Here is a 22,815-nt window from a genome sequence, read left to right as displayed (position 1 = left end):
TCTTAATCAAGAATTTACTGTTTGTACTACAATGTTACTTTCAAAAAATCAAACATGGCCCTGATAGAAAATATCCAAAAGCTGACTGTATAAATTGTCATTGCCTTTAGAATATTTTCCTAGCTAAGACAAAAGTTGCCAGTGCCCAAATTCTTATGAACATTTGCTATATCCAAATCTGATGTCATATTCACTTCACTTAGAAATTGGTAAAAACCCCCAAATGAGTAAAGGTAATGACAGGTGAAATGCAAGTGTTAAGTTTTGCCAAGTGGTTGACATGGTTACCTATGAATTTAGTTGATGTAAATAATTTCTCTACTATTTTATGAGCACATATTCTTGTATGTTAATAAAAATTTATTATATATAACTTTCTATTCTCTATAGTAGTAACACATAGTATTGTGCCATTGAAAATATATTTCTTTTCGTTGAACATAGGACTTATTTACAAATAAGTCATCACAAAAAAGCAAAATGAATATTCAAAATTATGTATTTAATAAGAGTTTTCTTTAATAATCTTATCTAAAAGGACCTTTCTACTCCTAAAATCTATCCTTACAGTTATACATACAATCTAAGAAATTAAATAGCATAATTAATTCATGTTCCGTTAAATGAAGTAAATGACTTCTAATGTATGTAATAACTGAAAACTATTGTTTGGATTTCCATTTTGTTTAACCAATGCTCAGATAAAATTACATTTATATTCATCACAAAGACCATATTAAATTGTCCTACATTCAGTCATTAGAGAATATAAAATATACTGTTTTATTTGTTTTTTTTTTTTTTTTTTTTTTTGAGACAGAGTGTCACTTTGTTGCCCGGGCTAGAGTGAGTGCCGTGGCATCAGCCTAGCTCACAGCAACCTCAGACTCCTGGGCTTAAGCGATCCTACTGCCTCAGCCTCCCTAGTAGCTGGGACTACAGGCATGAGCCACCATGCCCAGCTAATTTTTTTGTATATATATTTTTAGTTGGCCAGATAATTTCTTTCTATTTTTAGTAGAGACGGGGTCTCACTCTTGCTCAGGCTGGTCTCGAACTCCTGACCTCGAGCGATCCACCCGCCTCGGCCTCCCAGAGCTAGGATTACAGGCGTGAGCCACCGCGCCCGGCCTTGTTTTATTTGTTTTGAAACAAATTCAAAGGCTTTTCAGAATTATCTTTTCTAAAAGAAAATTCTAAATTCCTTGATGGCCAGGATTTTGTCTTTTTTAATCACTATTGTGATTCTAGTCATTAGAATAGTATACACAGTGTGGTTACAAAAAGTGTTTATTGAATGAATGAGTAGCAATATAGATGTAAATTTTTATTTAATTTATACAATTTTTAAATATTCTTATTTGAAAAGACTTTACTTTTGTAATAATTTTTAGATTGGAAATTTACTAATTTTTCCATTCTCAGAAATTCTATCCTAGAAATCAGATAGTAGCAGAAGGAATTTATTTTCAATTCCAAATATGTAAATATAAATCATAGTAAGAGGTAAACGTCTTAGAGATTAAAACATGCTAAAATATTCCTAAAAACTTTCATAAAATATCAGTTTGTGGTCTTTTCCAATATTTGTAAGATGGCATTAATTTTTTCTTAGAGACAATGCTTAGATTTTTCAAACTAAAATCCTGAAGGTATCTTGCTTACAGATACACAAAACAAATTATATCACACTTAACTAAAGCTACAATTACTCTGCTATACATACACACTTTAAAACAGGAAAGAACCTGTATGCTCATATGCTCTTATGGCTAGTTGTCCTATTTCTGAGATACCACATCTACTTATTTGATTAATAAATATTACCAATGTGTTGGCTGAATTTCTGCTTACACCAGAACAGAAGCATCTCTTTTGCTTTTTGTGACCAGTCAGGAAAAAAATATTTAAAGAAAAGATTATGTATAACACACACCATAAAATAGGCAAATTGGGGTAACTTCAAATTGAGAATAATAAAGTAATGGAAAATGTATGTTGTGGCACTTCTGATATATGAGCATAAAGTAGATTCAAAGTATTGATGCTATTTTTAAAAACCTACCTTGTAGTTTGACCCTGGCCTTTGACAATATTTTGTTTAAAAACATAATATTCCCAAAATATATAAGAACCAGGAATCTTACTTTACATCAGACATTTTTTAATATATGTCAAAGCCTAAAACTTCATTAATAACGAATTTACATACCAACAAGACAACCTAATTAAACCATCAGCCAATATAACAAAGAATAGTCTCTGTGATTGATTTTAATATACTCTAAAGCACCTGAGAATTTTTATTTATTCACATGTAAAAAAAAACCCTGTATTTAAATTTGTTTCTAGAAATTCAAAATGCTTAAATGCTCTTCAAAACAGAATCTTTCAGTGGATCCTGACTCGCTATGTTTAAACTATGCCATTTGTATGCTACCCACATTCAGCAAATATTCTGAGGTGCTTTATTAGAGTTGGCTGCATTTATTGATGGAATCACAGTATATCTGGTTCTGGCTCCTGAAAGGAAGCACATCATAACCAACATATCTCTTGGTTACCCTTCACTTGGTGGCCTATAATCCTCTAGAAGCCACTTGTGTGAGGAGGAATTCACTAGTACCTGTCATTCTCCGGAGATGCATGCTGGATTTGAATCCTGGGACTAGGAGGTCGTCTCCTATCTAGGGAGGGGGACCATCTACCCCTGTTTGCCCAGTGAACAAGACAGGAAAAAACAGGACATTTAGTAACTCCTAAAATAAAAGAATATATGGAACAAGAGGACTGGAAAAGCACCCCAAAAAGACAAAGTGTATATTCTTTGCTCCACAATTTAATCTTTGCTTTTACAAGCCTTAGAAAAATAAGTTATAATACTATAAGAAAGTAAAATCTGTGACGTCACAAGCGAATAAAGAAACAATTTATTTGGGAAGATGTTTGGAATCTAATAAGTGTAATTTTGTTGTTCTAAAATGTGCTTGTATGTGTTTCTAAAAAGTGCTTATGTGTTTAGTATATATGCATACACATATATAAATATGAACATAACTTTAATTTTTAAAGATGTATCCTTAAGGTTATCTAGTTTATATTTGAATAAAATAAGTTTAATAAACTACAAATAATTATATGATACCAGGCCTTTAAATTGCTGAGTAAAGTGGAAAAGGTAGGGTGTGTGAATTTGATACAAAGTAGAAACACAATTAAGTCGAAGAAATAAAAATGCCTTTCAGTATGGAAACAATGATATGAAAAAATAATTAATAGAAAACTATCATTGAAATCTTAAGTGTTATTGTCAAAACCCACAAGGATAGTTACTGAACTTTAAAAATTTTAAGTAAAAAGCACTGAAGAATAGAAGTGGAGAATATAGATAAATGGTAAATTAGCATTACCTTTAAAAATGCTACTAGTCTTTATTTGTACAAGTTTCTCTCAATTGGTTAAACAGTTGCTTTTTATTTCAGCATTTATAATAATACTTTTCTTGTGATTAACACTTAAACTAAAGTTTGAAAAACTAGGTCATTCAATTCTGTCTGTGTATAATCACAAATTACAAATATTCAGTTGAAAATGGAAAAGAGGTGATAATGGACTGAACAGGCCACGTTTAGAAACTTTTATATATTAGATATGAGGATCTGAGCAGGAAAATTTCTCAAGGAGGTGAGCACAAGCAGCTCAACTCCTGCTGTGTAGCCTGGTTCCTAATAGGCCACACACCAGCACCAGTGTGGCACCATGGGGTGGGGGTGGGGGCTTGGGGACCGCATCCTTAAAGGAGCCATTTAGGTAAACAATTTTATAATTATCCAACGGAGGCTAGTCCTAACATCTAAAAGAAAATCATCTTTCTTGCTATTATAACTTGGTTTACTGGATTTATCAGAATCTCCAGACAAATGCAACAAAGAACTGTGGCCATGTGACCAGGATATCTGAGGTCAGCAGGTATTCAATTCTGAAAGTCCTTTGGAAGCCCTTGTTTAATCAGTCATAGATAGATAAATTTGGCATGATTCCATTTGGGCTTTGAAGGAGCCATGAAGCAATTGAAAATATTCAATAGCAGAATTTGGGCAGAAAAGAAAACTGTGTGGCACGTACTCATGTGCTGTGTTACATCTTTGTAAAATAAAAATGCATTGCATTAATTTTAACTTGATTATTTTAAATTATTTAAATGGTTGGTCAATCCAATCTGAATGCTTTAAAATGTTTCTTTTCACTTTACTGGCCTTTGTTCTAGGCAAAATAAAAAATATTTCTAAAATAATTGGAAAAAAACTACAGTGTTTTCTACATTAAGTTATACTCAGTTGTGTTAAAATTTATGGTGTTATTTGAAAACCCAAAAATAGAGTTAATATTTTTTCTGTAAAGTAATAAGCAACATTAACTCAACAGGATTATGAGTAACTTTGCTTCCTAGGGCAAAATTCCAGTCCTTGTGTTTATTTAAACATAAAAGAAAAAGGTAAAGAGAAAAGTAAAGAAAAATGCTATAATTATGAAACATGCAGTGAAAGCTACGAATGATAAAGGTGTACATTTAGAAACAAGCAATTGTGAATGGAAGCAATTAAAAGATAACTTTTGAACAAATATTTGGCTTATACATATGTATCTGTACACTAAAAGTCCTTCTGAATATGCTGATATGTAGTACCAGTGTAAGATCTGTTTGCTTTTTCCCTCTTATACTGGCTATGTTGAGAGCAGGGTCATTTAATTTATATCCAACTTTTTTATCCTAAGAATAGCCATTTCTTAAGTTTTAATAATACATATTTGTAAGTTTAAATATACTAGCATAGTTTATATGATTTTATAATATGTATAATTTTCTATTTTTTTCTCCTACCATTCAGAAGGACCACAGAATCTTTATCCCTCTCCTCTCCCCTGGTTATTGAGAAATTCATACAGCTTCAACTTTCATTTCTATTTTCAGAGTACAAGCTAATATGGCAGGCTATGTTGGAGATTTTAATCCTGAAGTTGAATTAAACTAGCTCTCTCTTGATTTCTCTTTCCACAACAGCCTACCTCCAAGTTCTATTAGTTATTTTAGTAAATTATTAGTGCTTTAGTATCAGGCATTCCAAATTCATTAATTCAGGAACATCTATTTGTTAGGAGCCCACTATGGAATTGAATGAGCAGGCTGTGAACTCCCTGCAGAGAGAAGTATGGTGTTTTTGTTTTTTTTTTCTTTTTTGACAAATGCATCCACTACGCATAGCGCAGAATAAATAATAAATATTTATGAATATATAATAAATAATAAGGAGATAAGACTCTAGGCTATGTGGTAATCCAGGTAATAAAATAACAGTAAGCAATTAAATTATTCTTATGTTGAGGCTTTCTCCCAACCCCCCAGCACTGATAAACCTTAAAGCAAATGTTTTTTGTTTAAATGTGTAATTAATACCCATAGTTGCATATATACACATCTTTTGATGGTGCATATCTTTTGGCAGAAGATGGCTAAGCAAGTTAATTATCTAAAAAAGAAATTACATGGAAATGTAAATCATTCATTCCATAAATAGTATAAATAAAAAATATTTGTAAGGTATAATAACATTAGAAACCAAACCAAATGAGATAACTGATTATACAAGTATGCATTTGTATTGTCTATTCTCATTACTCATGTTAGTCCTTTAAAATCATTTTCCCCAATACTGTTTTATTCTATATTTTACTTATTTTAATTAATATAGATGCTTATACTTTGAAATAAGATTTATGATATTTATTTGGATTCAATTTAAAGCTGTTGATTTTTAGGTAAAAGTCTCCTTTCCCTTAGGTCTGATGTTTCCACATGGAGGGAAATTCATTCAAGTAATCCTTTCCTCACTGCGTCCCAAGAAAGGAGGAATGGCTTATACTATACGATAGGTAACTTTATGTTAAAGAATCAGGCATAAATGCCTTAGCCCTTTCTGATTCCTCTTTCCAAATCAGGCTGCCTGCAAAATGGCGGACACCACAAAAACAAACAAACAAAGCAGCCATGAGATGTGAGGCCTGACCTTACGGTGGAAGCCTGTGTGGTTCAGTGAATTTGGCTGATTCTGGGGTTAGTTATCATCAAACTTGTAAACCTAAAGCCACAGAGCACAAACTTGGCATTTTATTTATGGTGATAATTCTCCTATCTCTCTAGTACCTGGATCTAGCTTACAACTAGATTCAAATCTTTTGAATTGAGTGGATTTATTGACTCACGGAATATAGAGTCTTTTTTAAAGCCCCTCAACCCCAAAATGGAGAATTTACTAAGTAAAAAATAATAATTAATGCTGTCATTAGAGATGGAAAAGGCAAATAGCATATGATCCCTGCCCTCAAGAGGTGTACAATATAGTGAAAAAAACAAGCACATTACAATACTTAGTAAAATATAATGTATTTTCATAGAAATATACAAAATTATCTGGGTCTTTTTTTGACCAGCAAAAGAAGTGTATATACATGTGGGAGGATTTTGGGGGGGGGGGATTAAGAAAGGTTTTAGAAAAGATATAATATTTAACCTGCATTTTTTAAATAATGTGTAGAATTTCTAAGCAAACAACAAAAGAAGAAGACTTTTAATTTTAATGAAAAGAAAACTTAAGATATAAAGTAATAAAGGCTATTAGAGCTTATGAGAAATTAATGAGAGCAGGAGTGACACTGGAACTGGAGTAGGGCTATCTATAATCAAGGTGAGGGATCTGTTCTGGGGAAATTGATAGGATTTATTGACTTAACTGAATTTGCAAAAGGAGTAAGAGGAAAAATATTTGCAGATTATGTGGCTAGTTATATGTCAAAGCCATAAAATGAGAGGAAAATTTAGGAAGAGGAAACATTTTACTTTAAAGAGATGGGACAGAGATAATGAAACTGATGCAGCTATTTTGACATACTCCGTGTCTGGCAACCATTTAGAAATTTGGGCCTCATACTCAGGAGGAAAGGTCCAGCCTGGCCAATCACAGCGGAGAGTTGTTTTCATATGTATTAGTGTGGGAACCTTTGATAGAAATGTAATTTAAGGGACAGGACAGTATGTGTGGGTCAAAAGAGCAAAACGGAGGAGAGCTAGGGAAATACCTCTCTTTATGGAACTGGGGAGGAAGAGAAGATTGCAATGAAGACTATCATAATGGAGGCATAAGAAAATCTATAGAGGTACTTAAGCGAGGAGAAATTCAAGTGACAGGGTGGCTAATGTAAAATGTTCCAAGATGCCGCTGAACAACTAGGGTGCCAGTGTGATCCACAGAAGTATTTCGGTATAGCCACAGAGTGTTGGGAAGGAATTCGGAGTCAGATTGCAGGATTTACTGGGAGCTAAAAAATGGTGGCAATAAGTATAGAACCACCCCTCATGAGCCCTCAGCAAGGCTATGATTACTTTGAAAGATCAAGGGAGAAGACAAAACATTCAAGAAAAGTAACTGTTTTCCAGTGGCTCTAAAAAACAATGTCTCTGATCATTTAAACAATAATTTTTTTAAAAACCTGGGAAAGAAAATGTTAATAGCAGGCCTGTAACTCACTTCTTCCCAATTAGGGAAGCAAGGAGAATGGGTTTTATCTGAGAGATTACCTCTTCTTGTAAACAAAGCCAAAATTTCTTGACTTATGAGGCATGACTGAATTGGAGTAATTCACTGAATTATGGTAATCTCCATCTGCATTCTTTTAAATTTGTGTAATCAACAGAAAATAAAATGGAAGAGCTCCTTTCCAAATAGTGTTTCTATCAAACACATGCACTACTCAAAACTTGTCTGTTAACCTGGGCCAGACCATTTATTAAGGAAGAGAAGAAGGTGGAACTGATGGTTTCTAACTCCTTCAGGAAAAGAATGCTGCTCCTTTATCTTTTGAATCATTAGTAAAGTTTGTTACTAGTCTGCGCTGACAACTTCACCCTTTGTGTTAACAAAAAATTTAATTTGTCTTAAAAGTTAGTGAAGACACTTCAGAAAATGGCATTAAATTGGTGTAACAGCATATAAATTCTAATCAAAATGGGTTAGAATCATCAAATCAGTTAACCTTAATAGTTCACAGAGCTACAGAAATGTTACTATCTTAAGGATATAAAATCAAGTTTTAAAAAATTTTCTCTAACATTTTATCTACTACGAACATTAAGTATTAATAAAATAAGGCTTATGGTCAGTCAGAGAAATTAAGTAGCCTGGGAAACTCTCTAAGCCACCCTCATCCTACTCTGTGCATATCTTGCCTGGGGACCTTAGAGGCACTCCCCAAAGAGAACAAAGTCACCACTCTTGATATTATTATGTTCTGCTTTGAAGATGCTTATAGGTGTGTGCACAAAAGGATATTTGTAGTCTCTATACACCAAATCAATAAGCATCTACAACTTCTGTAGTTTACTTAATGAAAACTTATTTTTATTTTCTTCTTGGCAATAAAGTGATTTCAATAAATTAAGGATCATTGATAATACCAATCTCTGTCTCCTTGATTTTTTAATGGAAACATTGTTCATTCAATATGTAGAGTGAATATAGGTTTTTAATCATATTTTTTCTTCCTCTATTACTTAAAGATAAATACATTCATTTGGACTTTACAACAACCCATGTAAGAATGGTTGCAAAATTATTTGTCTATAGACTGACTGGTTTTAAGAGTATTATCTGAGAGATTAAATTCACCAATGCATAAATTTGTAAACTCTGTGGCTTCAGTGTCACAAGGGAACATATGCTAGATAGGATTCACCATAAGAATAGACCTACACTGTCCAATACAGGAGTCACAAGCCACATGAAGCTGGTAAGCACTGGGATGTGACTAGTCTGAATCAGGGTGTGCTGTAAGTAAAAAATATACTAAATATGAACAAATTACTATGAAAAATGAATGCAAAATATCTCACTAATAGTCTTTCTATTAATGTCATTAAACTGATAATATTTTGGATATGCTGGATTAAAGTATTAAGATTAATTTCACCTTCTTACTATGGCTACTAGAAAATTTTAAAGTATACAATGGCTTGCATTATATTTCTATCAGATAGCACTGACCTGGATGATATTAAAAATATTAGGATGGTGCTATAGTCAGTAGATTGGTGCTATAGTCTGTAGTGAGAAAATAATAATTTAAGAATAAAAAAATTTTTCTTGCTACTCTTGTAATTATTTTGGGGGAGGTAATAATTGACCAAAGAGAATAATAAAACAATTTTAATTGCAATTTTAGAAAAGTCTATAGGCATTTCAACTAAAATTTCTATTACAAATATAAAGAAATACAAAATATAAATTAAATTTCATTTTTTCTATTACAAATTTACAAATATAAAAAAGAATACAAAATAAGAGTAGATTCTTATAAAGACACTAAAAAATGGGTAGGTATTCCTGTATTTATTGTTCAATTCTAGAAGTAAACACCTTATAAATAAATAAATAGAATCAGACTAGAAAGCTTGCTAAAGAAAAGGTTTAAGCAGCCTCTAAAGAAGGAGAAGTGGGTTACATTAGTTCAACTAAATATTTTTCTTCTGGATTTGTAAAGAAATAGTATGCAAATTTCATCTGAATGACTTCTAATTGAAAGAGATAGCAATTATAACCAAGATTATTAATTATAACTATTTACTAGAATAGAACATTCCATTACAAGGGAAAAATTGAATGCTTACAATCAGGAGACAGTGTAACACATAATTGATGAATATATTTAAAATACAATTGTAATTATTATCAATTAAAAGTTTTAAGCAAAATTACATGTATATATACATATTATGAGAATCTATTTTTGTAAGGCATCAAGAAATCTATCATTAACATACTATTTTTGTTGTCAAAATATAACTTGATGTAAAACATGCTCTATATCAAAGACTAGGTTGCTTATAAATGAATAGAGTTGTACAATGGAAGTATTTTATTTAAATAGCTTCTTGTTTTTAGTTTATGGAAGATTGTTGTTAAGCCTATAAATACTATTTATCAGTAGTACTAATAGAAAAGTGATCCTCCTCTTCAGACAGCTCACTGGACCTTAAAACATTATCAGCATACTGAAGGCTCCCTGAGTAGTGTGTAAATAAAACGACTGAACAGCAACAAAAGGGGAAAAGCAGCAGCCAGAAGCAGTTACAAATTACATCACATCATTTGCAACAACATTCATAGAAATATGTGTATGTGTACCCTTGGGCTTATCCACATACACGTATCTCTATATACACATGTAATCACAGAGGGGGGATGTAGACCATTAGCAAAGTGAACATGAATGAATAAACCTGTGAGACCCTCATGAAACAAAACAAAGTGATTGGGAAAAAAAATCACTAGTACAAATGATAAGAAATTAAGAAAGTCTTTATTTTATACCTTTCTCGTTCTGGTGAATGCAAACTAGTATCTGGTCTCAAGCAGTTGGTACTAGCACTCCTAGCCCTGTCAAGGGAGGGCTGCAGTTCACTAGTGCCAGTGCATTGCATCCAGTGGTAGAAGAGAAAGACAAAGAAAACAAAGAAAGGAAGACCATGTTAGAGAGTAAAGCATAAAATAATGTCCCTTTTACACAAAATGTAGAATCACTGGGATTCAGTTCATAAGGGTGTGAAAGAGTTGACAGAATGACAGTGCAAAATTTTGTTTAGAAAATGAGACTAAACAAAGATTATGCTTAAATTACTTTGCATAATTTTTAAAAGGATCTCAGACTGAAAAATGACACTAAATCACACCTACTCATGAAAAAAACTGGATACAGGAAGCACTAAAACAAAATGCCTAAAACTTCATTACCAAGAACAGATGCCACACCAAAACAAAATGAAGGACATTAGAGGAGAAATAATTTTACGACTCAACTCTTTTGGTTCACAACACTAGACAAGGGAATTGAAAGATATAATTTCCAGATGTTCTTACCTAACCAATATATCATCAGTAAATCTCAATACTCTTGAGTTAAAGCATTCATGATGAAGGGGAAAGTCCTGTCTAGTCACTGATTTTGTCTTAGCATATGCAGGCAGAATCGAGCTCCACAAATTAAAGTTATCCAAAATTAAAATAAAATAAAATAAATAATAATTAAAATCAACACGTAAAACAACAAATAAATGACAAAGACAAGTAAAATTTTGATATCTGAGTTAGATTTCATTTAGAGAATTCTAGAATTAGTAAGTTTTATAATTAAAACAATTTTTAGATATCATTAATTTAGTGTTTCTCATTGTATAATTAATTCCAAAAGAAAATGTTAATGTTTTATTAGAATGAAAATTTTCCATTTTTAGTAGGCAAGGGATTAGGGATTAGTTTATAATTGAACTCACTGTTATGGCTCTTACCCGTAAATACTCCAGTGAGAACTGTTCTGTAATAATGGCATCTTGGGCGGTAATGTTTTATAGTGCCTAACAAAGTATCTGAAATGTGGCAACACAAACATGCAGGAAACAGAAAAATATGTATGAAGCAAATTTTACTAGGATATCAAGAAAGCAGGAGGCCTATAAAGCTATATAGATGGATCTTTTGGGTATTTTTCTCTCAGAAAAACCACAATAATTATTTGAAGGCAGGATTACAATTATTAAAATACGAAATCATAGATACTTGATTTCATAGTTAAGATACTCAGAATTATAATTTAATTATCTTAATTAGAAAAATATCTGCTAACCAAACTCTATGAATTATTATTAACTTACATTTAAATTTACTATTCAATCCTTGATTTACTATTATGTCTGGTTCTATGGAAGTAAACAACTCTTAGCTAAAAGGGTAAATCAAATGATTTATGTAATTTGGGAATTAAAATATAACTAACAGATTTAATTCTCTGATAACAAGCAAAGAGTTGACCAGCATTCCAGAGACAAAGTTGGTCAATGTACTGGACTGTAGTAGAGAAAGGAAAGAACAAAAGGCCAAGAAGTGATTGTAGAGGAGCAAGTTCTTCCTCTTTATCAGCTTCTGGATCCAAATCCAATCACACATAAAATTTATCAGTGGAAATTGAGTGAAATGCATTAGATGCAAACCAGAATATGAATTTGGATTGGCAGAAAATGGCATAAGAAATATTCAACTTCACCTGAACTCCTTTACAATCTATGAGGGTTTCTGGACTACCTACACCATGAAGGGAAAACTAGGTCCAGTTAATTTTTTGATAATTTAATAATGTTCAAATTTAATTGCTGGTTATGAAAATCCATTGTCTATTTCAGCTTAAAGTATGATAAATAGGGAAAGAAATAAACACTTACCAAAGACATCCTAAATATCAAGCACCCCACTAGTTTAATCATGTTTATACTAATGGTCAAATTAAAGCAAAGCCCTTAAAGCTTCAGTTTAAAAATGTACTAGAGTACCATTTTCAAATACAAATTGAGGACAAATTTTACTGAACTAAGGATTCAACCTACTTTATAGACAATAGAGTCTTCCTTTCAACACTTGACCTTAGGCAAATATCTTTAGTGATAGGCTGCTATAAAACTTTCTTAAGCAATTGTTTCAAAAGTGATTTTTTTTTCCTAGAAACATTATAACATGGATCAATGCAGAATGGGAAATAAACTGGAAAATAGCATGAAATTTATAGACTGAACATCCAAGTTCACATCTTGGTTTTGCCACTTATTGACTGAGACTTGGATAATTCAGGTCAAGTCCCTAAGCCTATTTTCTAAGTCTATAAAATGTGAGAAATAACATCCACTTAACAGGGGTTCTGTGAGAATTAAATGAGATAACATGTATAAGGTACCTAGAAAACAGAAGGGCAGTTACAGCATTTCTATACACCACCACTTCTTCAGGACATGTTTAATAAAGGGTTTGACAAATACTGTAGAAGCCATATGATATAATTTCTTTACTACATGACTTTAATACACTGTGTATATTAACTCTCCAGGGGAGACTTTAATTTGCAAAGTTTCCAAAATCTATTTGATTCACAAACTTTTACTAGGGGAATATCTCACAGGACCAATTGTCATAACATATTTTTGGAAAAACTAGTTTAGAGGAAACATCAAATAGAACTGGTTTTGAATTCTTGCTCTAGTATTTGTCAAATTAAACTTTCTTAGCAATTTTCCTCATTTGCAAAATGAGGATAGTAATATTTATATCATATAATTACTGCCAGAAAATTGAGATAAAGTACATTAAATACTTAACATTGTGCTTGATACTCAAGAAATGTTATTTTTCTTATGTTTATTGAAGAGTAGTAAATACTCAGATCTTATTTTTAAAAGTCCTAAGTGAACATGATATGGGATGTAGTTTGAAAGTTTTAAATTTCAGCCATAGATAGTTAAATATTAATAAAAAATATCAGTAATTTATATGAAATCAAACTACATTACTGATGTATTCATATATAGTAGTGGTTATTTATATGTATATATTATTATATATTTTTATTCAGATAAAAATGTTTTTATAAATACATGAGTGTAAATACAGAAGAGATTACATATACATATATTTGTTTTTTTTTTTTTTTTTTTTGAGACAGAGTCTCACTTTGTTGCCCGGGCTAGAGTGAGTGCCGTGGCATCAGCCTAGCTCACAGCAATGTCAAACTCCTGGGCTTAAGCGATCCTACTGCCTCAGCCTCCCGAGTAGCTGGGACTACAGGCATGCGCCACCATGCCCGGCTAATTTTTTCTATATATATTTTTAGTTGTCCAGGTAATTTTTATTTCTATTTTTAGTAGAGACAGGGTCTGGCTCAGGCTGGTCTCGAACTCCTGACCTCGAGCCAACCACCCACCTCGGCCTCCCAAAGGGCTAGGATTACAAGCATGAGCCACTGCGCCCGGCCCATATACATATATTTGAACTCATGTTTTCTCTATCTTCATACTTTTGGTATTACATATTAGGGAATGAAAGGAAGGGAAGCTTTTGAAAATTCAGATAAAATTATGATTATAATTATGGTTTTAATAAAAATTACAATTAGCAGTTGTTGAGGAATCAGTTAAATGAGACCATTTTTATACTGCTAGTATAACAAATATCAGGAAGAAAGAGGAAAGAGAAGACAAGAGTGACACATGTTTTGGCTCTACACATTTGGCTAGCTCTGCTTCCACCTCCCATTTTATTGTAGCAGTATCAGTAACATGGAAGGATCTGCCTCAGCTGAACTCTCATTCATTTTTAAATTTGTATACCTATAAATATGATTACTTGTCTAAATCGGGAATTCAAAGTCAACATTCAGATTCTGTTTATTAAGTAAATAGAATATATGGAGCTCAGAATTATTAGCAAAGCATGAATCTTAAGGATAAGACTACAAAAGTATGCAACTATTAGTATATCATATTTTGCATATCATGATATTTCACCTTTACAAGCTCAAAATAAGGGGAAGAAAAAATATCTTTAGGTATTATATTTAGACTACTGGTGTGCGCATCCCAGAAATATTCACACATTGGATGCCAGGCACACACCAGATACCTTAATAAAAATAAAAATTTTGTGTGTCTGTTTTGTTTTGTGAGTTATTTTTTGCGCAGTTGTTGTCACATACAGGACTATTAGAGAACTTCCAGAATTAGTAAACAAGCCATTCTTATTAACAAATTATTTGTCAGGAAGAACAACTAATAACAAGCATGGACAGTTTAGCATTATAAAGAATTTGAGTTGATTTTTACAATACTTATGATTTTATATTTTTTCTTCATATGGCAAGCAGAACTACTATTTTCTCATTTTTTCCTGTGGCACTCTAAGCAAACATGGCAGTAGTTATCAGTAGGGTAATTTTAAACATGTTAAAAATTCAAAGTATTCTTATAAACCCAATCATGTTTGCATTATTGAGCAGAACCACATCTTCCACAGACACAGTGAATCTTGCATTGGTCTTTGCATCCCATATATTGCAGTTATACCTTTTCCTTCTCTTTCCTCTTACTTTTTATTGTCTAAACTACATAAAAATTTGTGTGTTGGTTTCACTAACTTACTACTTCGTTGCCTTTTATATTAACTTCAAAATTAAAATACATATTTATAGACTATATTCTATGAATCATCTGTAAGGGGTTTTACTTTGGATGTAAAATTCAACGTGAATGAGACTAACATAAAGCACGAGGCTCTAAGCTCCAATTTAGAGGTGAAAATTATATATCTTTTCCTCTTCACTTCTAAAGAGCTATCATCTTGTCACATGCCTTTATGAGAAAGTTTGTACTGCAGTATTTCTGAACTGGTGGGGCTGGGACAGTTAAGAAGTTAATATGTCAAACATCCTCACTCTTTATCAAGAAGGAAGCCGAAGCTCAGCCATTAAAGACGAACTGGCAAAGATGTTATTGAAAGTGAACAGAATATAAACAACAGTGGATTCCGAAAAGAAATAAAAAAGGATAAAACATCAAAATGACAATCATGAAAACAATAACAATGCCATACACAGAAGATCAGACCTCTTGTGACTAGACAGGAATGTCACTAGGTAGGAGGTTGGGTGTGCTCACAGTGAGCATTCAGAATTTTAATTGCAGAAATTGGTTCCTCAGTTTTAGGACTGTGAAAACAGTATCACAGAGGCCCATCAGTTTCTGGGTTTTGAATGTACAGATAGCAAAGTAGTCTGTTGGATCAGAACTGAAATATATTTGGAACCTTTTCCACAACCTCCATCTAAACAAAACAAATTTTGAATACTTGGAGAGTTTACCTATTTGTAATAATACCACTAAGGGAGAGACGGAAGAATAATAGAATGGAAAGAGAGTCATCACACACAAGTTACCATAACCAAATCCCTGTATTTACCTGGTAGTATGTAGGCATTCTGCACTTCGTCCTCGTTTTGCTCTGGGCAGCATAAGAAGCTCACTGCACAAACAGGATGGGTGGTGAGTGAAACAGATAAATTATGACACATGGGTTATGCCAATGGTATGCCAATGAAAACATGAAAAGGGAAGAAACCAGATTGTCTGCACTAGCATATTTGCTTGAGAGGTTAAACAAAAATAAACATGACAGCATTTAAAAAATTTAAACAATAAAATACAAACATTATGGTAGAAGTCCTAGCTGTTACTGATTTGCTATTGTATTTCAAAATTATTTTATAGAATATTAAAACAAAACAAAAATAAACCTTCCCCAAATAAGATATAGAAGTCTATTTCCAATTATAGACATTTAAGTATTTTTTAAAAATACTATAAATTTGGCCTTTCTGATACTGATGGGAACCCTAAAAGTTTTTAATTTCTTTTTAGCAACTTAAAACATGATAATTTTGTTGGCTTTTATAGCCACTGAAAATGCAATATCATGTTTCTTACTAACCAACTAAGAATATACTTGATTAGAATTATTTATTTTAAAACTGATACTTTTTCTATACCCAAATTAATTTCACTATATTGATTGGCCTGGTCAGGAAGCCCTTTGCTTTCCCTCCTCACCTAAATTCACAGTGGCCCAATGAATGTTGACAAAAGTGGCCCTCGCTCAACTAAACACGAGCTGAGCAGTCTGGAATCCTATTCCTCAGAGTAGTTCCCTGTCCTGGTACCCACTGTGATTCCACTCTTGAAGAACATGGCCCTACTTCCATAGAAAGGTGACGATTATGTAGGCAAGAAGATCTACTTGGGTCCTGTGTCCTTGACTCCGTGGTGAAAAATCATTCAGCACTACTGTCACTCCCCTACTCCTCACCAAAAGCTTCTCCACTTCAAAAGCCAGAAGAGAATATTCAACAAGGTATTATAAAACCTCAAATCAGATCCTGAGCATGTGGTCAGACTAATTGTACAAGTATATATGATTATGCTGAGAAGAAAGTCTGTGGGCATGTAGAATAACAGATTCATAATATAGATTTATAGTAATTATTTCCATAAAACATTTGTTCATAAATAAATGCAGAAGTAAACTAAGGTACATATACACACAAGAAAGAATCCATCTCAATATTTTATATTTCATAACATTTTATAGAAAGAGATTTTATGAAAAAAGAGGTATATAACAGAAACATTATTATTATATTAATTATTAATGCAGTTCTTATAGAAACTCTGCAAATATTAACTGTCTTTCAGATGACTCATCTCCAAAATGTTTTTAATTAAATACACAGCATAATTTTTATAATTACATAAATAACATCCCAAACACCATGACCCACAAAAGATAAAATATTTGATAATTGCTTAGATAGACTCCCTTCTATAATTCAGGTCACTAAACCAACGACAAGCTATACCTTTAAAACTGGCTAAATATAAAGTTTGATTTTGTAAAAAACATTTATAACAATATAATATTAGCCACATATTTCCTAGAATTACATTTCTACTAGAATATTTTAACAATTGTTCCTTGAGAGAAGGTCAGTGTTGAGTGATGAAATACTTTTACTCTCTAATGTACTATGCCACAATATCCATACATATTAAAACAGGATAAACAGAAAAAAATTCATAATGTCAAGATAATAATTTGGACAAGTACCTGTCTTGTTCTGATAAATAATGACTATCCACATCTCTGGATCTATGATCAACTGGACTTCGGGAGGCATCATGGTGTCTGGTTGGAGAACGTGACCTTCTTGTGGGATGAATTTCATCTAAACTCCTAAAATGATTAAAAAAATGTATGTGTGTCAAAGTGTATCATCTTCCCAAAACAAGTAGACAGACTAAAGGGAAGGAATTTACAGTAATCTTCAAATAGACATGGCTTGAAAAGTGTGGGCATCAGAACCAAAACTTATTTTATCAATGAATTAAGTGTATTTATTCCCTATGAGTGTTTTGCCTACACCGCATTTCTCCAACCTGCCTTTGCACCACTGTCAAAAAGGACAATTTTCATCTGCATATTTAATTATAATTTCAGAAGTCTGTTTCAGAATAAAATGAAACAAAACACTTTATGTTTTATTTATGTTTTGTAACATTTAAAGTGCTTCAAAGAGATAATCCTAAACCTCCTAAAAATCCATTCTGCCTCTTAACCTTACCATCTTTGTCATATCTCTCCACAGTTCTGACTCATTACCATACAACTTACCCTAACAAGAGAGAAAACTAGCAAATAGAATACAAGACAATTACTCAAAAACTATGCTTGGGACATAAACTTTTTCCACTTTGTGGGGAATTTCTTGGGATTGACAAATAGACTTGTATAAGTTGGGTAGACTAAAAAAGCATTTTGCCTACAAATGATTCTGAAAAAATAATTTGATTGACCAAACCATGATTTCATTTCAGTTAGAGTCTTGCAGCAATTGACATGGTATTAGAATAAAAATGTACTGTCAGGGACACTGAGCCCATAAAGCCTACCTCTGTAATGGCACATTTGGTAAACGTGAACGCGGCCTTCCCTGATCATCGCCGCGATGAGGAGATACTGAACGTGAGCGGTGATGAGTTGTTCTTTGCTGTTCTGGCACAGTTAATGTTGTAGATTTACTTTCTCTAGCACTAGACCTATAGCCTACTGGTGAGAGTACACACAGAAAAAACTTAGTCAGTATGCTTCTATAATGCAAGCACTAATGTGGAGATATCAAATTATATTAAAGCAGCCATCGACCTATTAAGAATAAATGCCATGCAATCAGTATTATTAGCCCGGTCTTCAAAAGTATTAAGTATACGTACACAGAGTGTAACATATACATGCATAAGAACAGGTTACAGTTTGGCTCAAAGGTACTATGGAGATACCAACTATGAATATGACTGCTGATCCCTCAGACATTATGATGAAGTGGTATACTATTTTGATTTACAGGATGAATGAGTTAGTGACTATTCAACAATACAAGTCAAGCACTTAACAGTGAACTAGAGTTAACGTGCAAGTCAATGCTTAGAAATTTGGTGTCTCTTTAAACTTAAATAAATTCTTTATTTGAATTTTTCTACTAAAGGAAAAATATTTTAGTTGAATCGGTGATGGCCTCATTAATAAGAAAATAAAAATTATATAATATCAACTTTAATGAAGAAAATAAAAATATCACACCAGTTTTAGTTAACAAAAAAGAGTAGCAGATCTTCACTCTTATACTGACCATGAATTTTGCAAACCACAGACAATACTGCAATTTTCAAATGTAAATAGTGTATGAATGGAGATGACTATGACAATAATGTAGATAAAATTAACCCTCCTAAAGAAGCAACCGTCTAATTTGGACATCTGAATCTATTTCATAATTATGTTAATTATTAGCATAATTAAGTTAATACAGTTAACATAATTGCAATTAAAAATAAATTCTAACAGCCACTTCTTCCTTGAAGTAAAAAGATTTATATCATCTCTGATTTGGTTAAGATAAAACAGTAATCTTAAAACCATAACAGTTTAGATTTTAAAATTTTTTCACAAAGGCTATTGTTTTCTATCATTGCAAAAAAATAGAAAATTATGTGGCTAAAGAAAAATATAATTATATTTTCAACTACATGAAATATAAACAAACAATGAAAACTTTAAGTGGGCAGCTAAAACTGTTGTTCATTTTTTACTTCCTAACTCCTGTATTATTTTAAAAATATGCCAGGAAACATCACTTAAATTAAAAGCAGTCTAATATTCCCCAGTAGTTTATATGTTGTGAATTCATAATCTTATGACTGAGTTTAATGTATGAGAAATGTCTCAAAACATTTCGTCAAATGCAATTTGACAATGCTGAGACCAAAGAAGCTCAACCATTCTGTTACTCTGTGAAAACATCAGCTTAATAACCATAAATTGCATAATTTATATTTTCATATACTTTAATTTTTTGTCTATTATCAAAAAATAGCAATTAAGTTATTATTTTGTGCTGTGTATAAAAAGCTTTTCTTAAGACTAGAAAGAGACCAGCTAAATTAACAGGTAGTGAATGTGCTATGTAGCTAATTATTTTAAAAGGCTGCTTTTAAAGATAATTTATCCAAGGTTTGAATTATGTACACATTTTAAATTATCATTTGGTACCAATTATACAATAATTATGGAAGGCCAATATTGACTTGAGAGCACTATTTCAAGATTTCAATGAATATTCAAGGTATGTAAGTAGATTTTGTATAATTAATTATTATGAAATACATTTTAGAGAATTTTGGCACCTTTCTGTTAAAAGTGTGTAATTAATTTTTTTCTTGGGTGTTTTGTATTTACATAGAAATTAATTCCTCTTTTATCCTACTCCTAAGAAGGTACTTTAGGGAAACAAGTAATATCCTAAAACTTTTTATATATTAACAACTTTTAATGTAACTTTTTCTAGAATTCACTAGTAAGTTCTGAATTTATAAAGAGAGTATACTGAAAGCAATGTGTATTATTTTGGTGACCAAAGTCATTTTGAATGTCATTTATATGTTACAATATTCAAAGTTTTGACTTTATAATAAATGATCCCAAATAAATACGCATTTATATTTCCTTGCTTTTTACAATAATTTGGTTTTCTTCATGTGTTTATTATTGACAACATGTAATCTACCTTCAAACCCATGAATGGGAGGGGACAATTTTAGGCTCATCTCAATGTTTTAACTGAGGCAGAATTAGAAATTTTTTCCCATTTTCTGAATGGCAATAATGCTCTGAAAATTTGAGGTTACCAGATGCCTCACCTAAGATGAGGGCATTCTGTGTATGGTTATTTTTATTCTGAAGCAGCTAAAATTATTTATTTTAAATAACAATAATGTTATGACTATAAAGTTAATAAAATGTAGCTCTGGTTGTCTCGACTGCTTTCAGTATCTGCCATATTTCCCTAAGTGGTAAGATAGTAAATATATCAAACAAGTCTTAGAATTCTGTGCTCTAAAAATGTCAAGTATTAGAAAGTTTAAAATTTAGCAGTGGTAGAACATTTTGAGTTGAGCTTTTTAGCTTCTTTAGGGCACATACAATCAGGAACTTTGAATATTTTCTTTGAATTAAAGGGAGAAAATAAAGCCTGGTTTTAGAGAACTCTCCATAATTTTCTCCCAGTTTTAATAAAGTTGCAAGCATCTCTCCAAATTGTGCACTTAATCAGTAGTGTGGAATCTATCAATTTTACCAAAACCATTGCCCTCAAATGGGGGGATTACATAAATTATGGGGAAATTTGTCAATATTGTCTTGAAGAATTGCCTGTAATAATTCATATTTGTATGTCCAAGGATTGTCTCTTTAATTTCTTCTTGAATATTTACAATCTTTTCATTAGTAAATCAAGAAAATAGTATAGGATTAGTGCCAAGAAAGTAAGCCTTTAATATTTGATTTTACACATTTTCCTGGCAAAAGTCATATGAGAAACAGATTTAAACTGCATGACATCATAAAACTTTATTAACTTATACAATGACAAAAAGATGTTGACTTTAAGTGAATACTGAATCTTTCTAAAGCATTTTTCTTATTTTTAAACCACACACACATTCTAGGTATAATTAGTGGTGAACACATCACAAAAAGCATTAAAAGTTATAGCCATGCCACATGCAATTTTAAACCCTGCCATGCATCTTTCTCAGTATATTCCATGGAAGGCCACATTATTATCAGAAATGAAGGAAGAAAAATCATAGAAATACAATATAAAACACAGGAGAATGGAATTCTTATTTAATAAAATTAACCATATCCTTTCAAAATGAAATTCATATTTTCACTTATGCGCAGAGCGTTGTGAAATAATGATTTGTTTCATCTGGTTAGCCACACTTCTAAGGAAGAATCTGACTAAATCAAATAAGTAGGGAAGCTAATTAATAAAGACTACTCCATTTAAAGCTTTCCTAACAATTTGAAACGCAAGTCACCATGGAATAACATAATACTGATTTCTCTGTGCTATAAATCTTCGGTTTAGTATCTGTAAGAAGTCTGGCAGTTGACAGTAAAAACAAGCAAAGCAGCACAGTGAAGCAGGGCCATGCTCTTCACCCACGCACCTGGAGGAACTACTCCAATACCATCATCAACCTCATAATCTGAGATGTCACTATCACTGATTCGCTGAGATCCTGCACAACAGTAAGGCAAACAGATACTTCTGTGTCTGGTTGGTTTATGAAATGTAAAGGACATGGTCAAATTTTTTAAAAAGCTAATTACATTACTACTCAAATACTTCTGAACAAGAATAATACAAAGTAAACTCTGAGCTATTTTTTAAAGACATGTTTGTTCTCTAAGGATAACATTTTCTCAGTATTTTCTCCTTATAACATCACACTAAAGACATAACAAAGAGACTTTATAGAGTAAGATTCTGACATTTCAGATTATTCTTCAATTAAAAATATCATATTAAAAGCCTATAGCAAAGTGTATATAGTATAATATTTTCTACACAAGTAAGTGTCCTCTGCAGTTCAGAGAGGATGAGGCTGAGTGAAAAGGTTCAAAAAGACCTTTCTTGTCTGGAGCTCTATGGAGCCCATATTGTGGAAAGGGCATCAATAAGAGTCTTTTATAAAATATTTATGTTTAGTTTCCAAAATTAGTCATTATACTTCATTAAACATTAATTATCAGGAAAAGACTGATCAGGGAATCGCTAACATGAAATATCCAATTACATGAGAAAAAAAATTTGGTTTCAAATTACCAAAATGAGGCTTCTAAGTTTCAGTAGTTAAATGAGAGATTTAGTCGTAACTCAAAAATACGTAGAGATAAATAATTTTTCCCAATTGCTGCATAAATAACAACAAACATACTT

General features: G+C 31.9%; 1 protein-coding gene across 50 annotated transcripts in view; it reads right to left on the bottom strand.

Annotated features, from left to right (window-relative positions):
* Positions 1 to 22,815, bottom strand: part of RIMS1 (regulating synaptic membrane exocytosis 1) — a 462,299-nt gene that overhangs the window by 122,908 nt on the left and 316,576 nt on the right. For 15 of the 50 annotated variants that reach the window (XM_045543828.1, XM_045543861.1, XM_045543836.1 and 12 more), the window contains 5 exons: positions 22,043 to 22,114; positions 18,422 to 18,578; positions 17,580 to 17,705; positions 15,879 to 15,941; positions 10,422 to 10,511 (listed from right to left, as the gene is read on the bottom strand). In XM_045543828.1, coding sequence (XP_045399784.1) covers positions 10,422 to 10,511; positions 15,879 to 15,941; positions 17,580 to 17,705; positions 18,422 to 18,578; positions 22,043 to 22,114 — 508 coding nt within the window. Of the gene's footprint in view, positions 1 to 2,626; positions 2,711 to 10,421; positions 10,512 to 10,967; positions 11,082 to 11,395; positions 11,474 to 15,878; positions 15,942 to 17,579; positions 17,706 to 18,421; positions 18,579 to 22,042; positions 22,115 to 22,815 lie in introns of all 50 variants that reach the window. The other 35 variants (XM_045543829.1, XM_045543862.1, XM_045543838.1 and 32 more) reach the window with 13 other exon arrangements.

The sequence above is a fragment of the Lemur catta genome, chromosome 2 (assembly GCF_020740605.2).
Source record: "Lemur catta isolate mLemCat1 chromosome 2, mLemCat1.pri, whole genome shotgun sequence".
In the NCBI taxonomy this organism is placed as follows: Eukaryota; Metazoa; Chordata; class Mammalia; order Primates; family Lemuridae; genus Lemur; species Lemur catta.
This window is presented reverse-complemented; position numbering and strand designations above follow the sequence as displayed.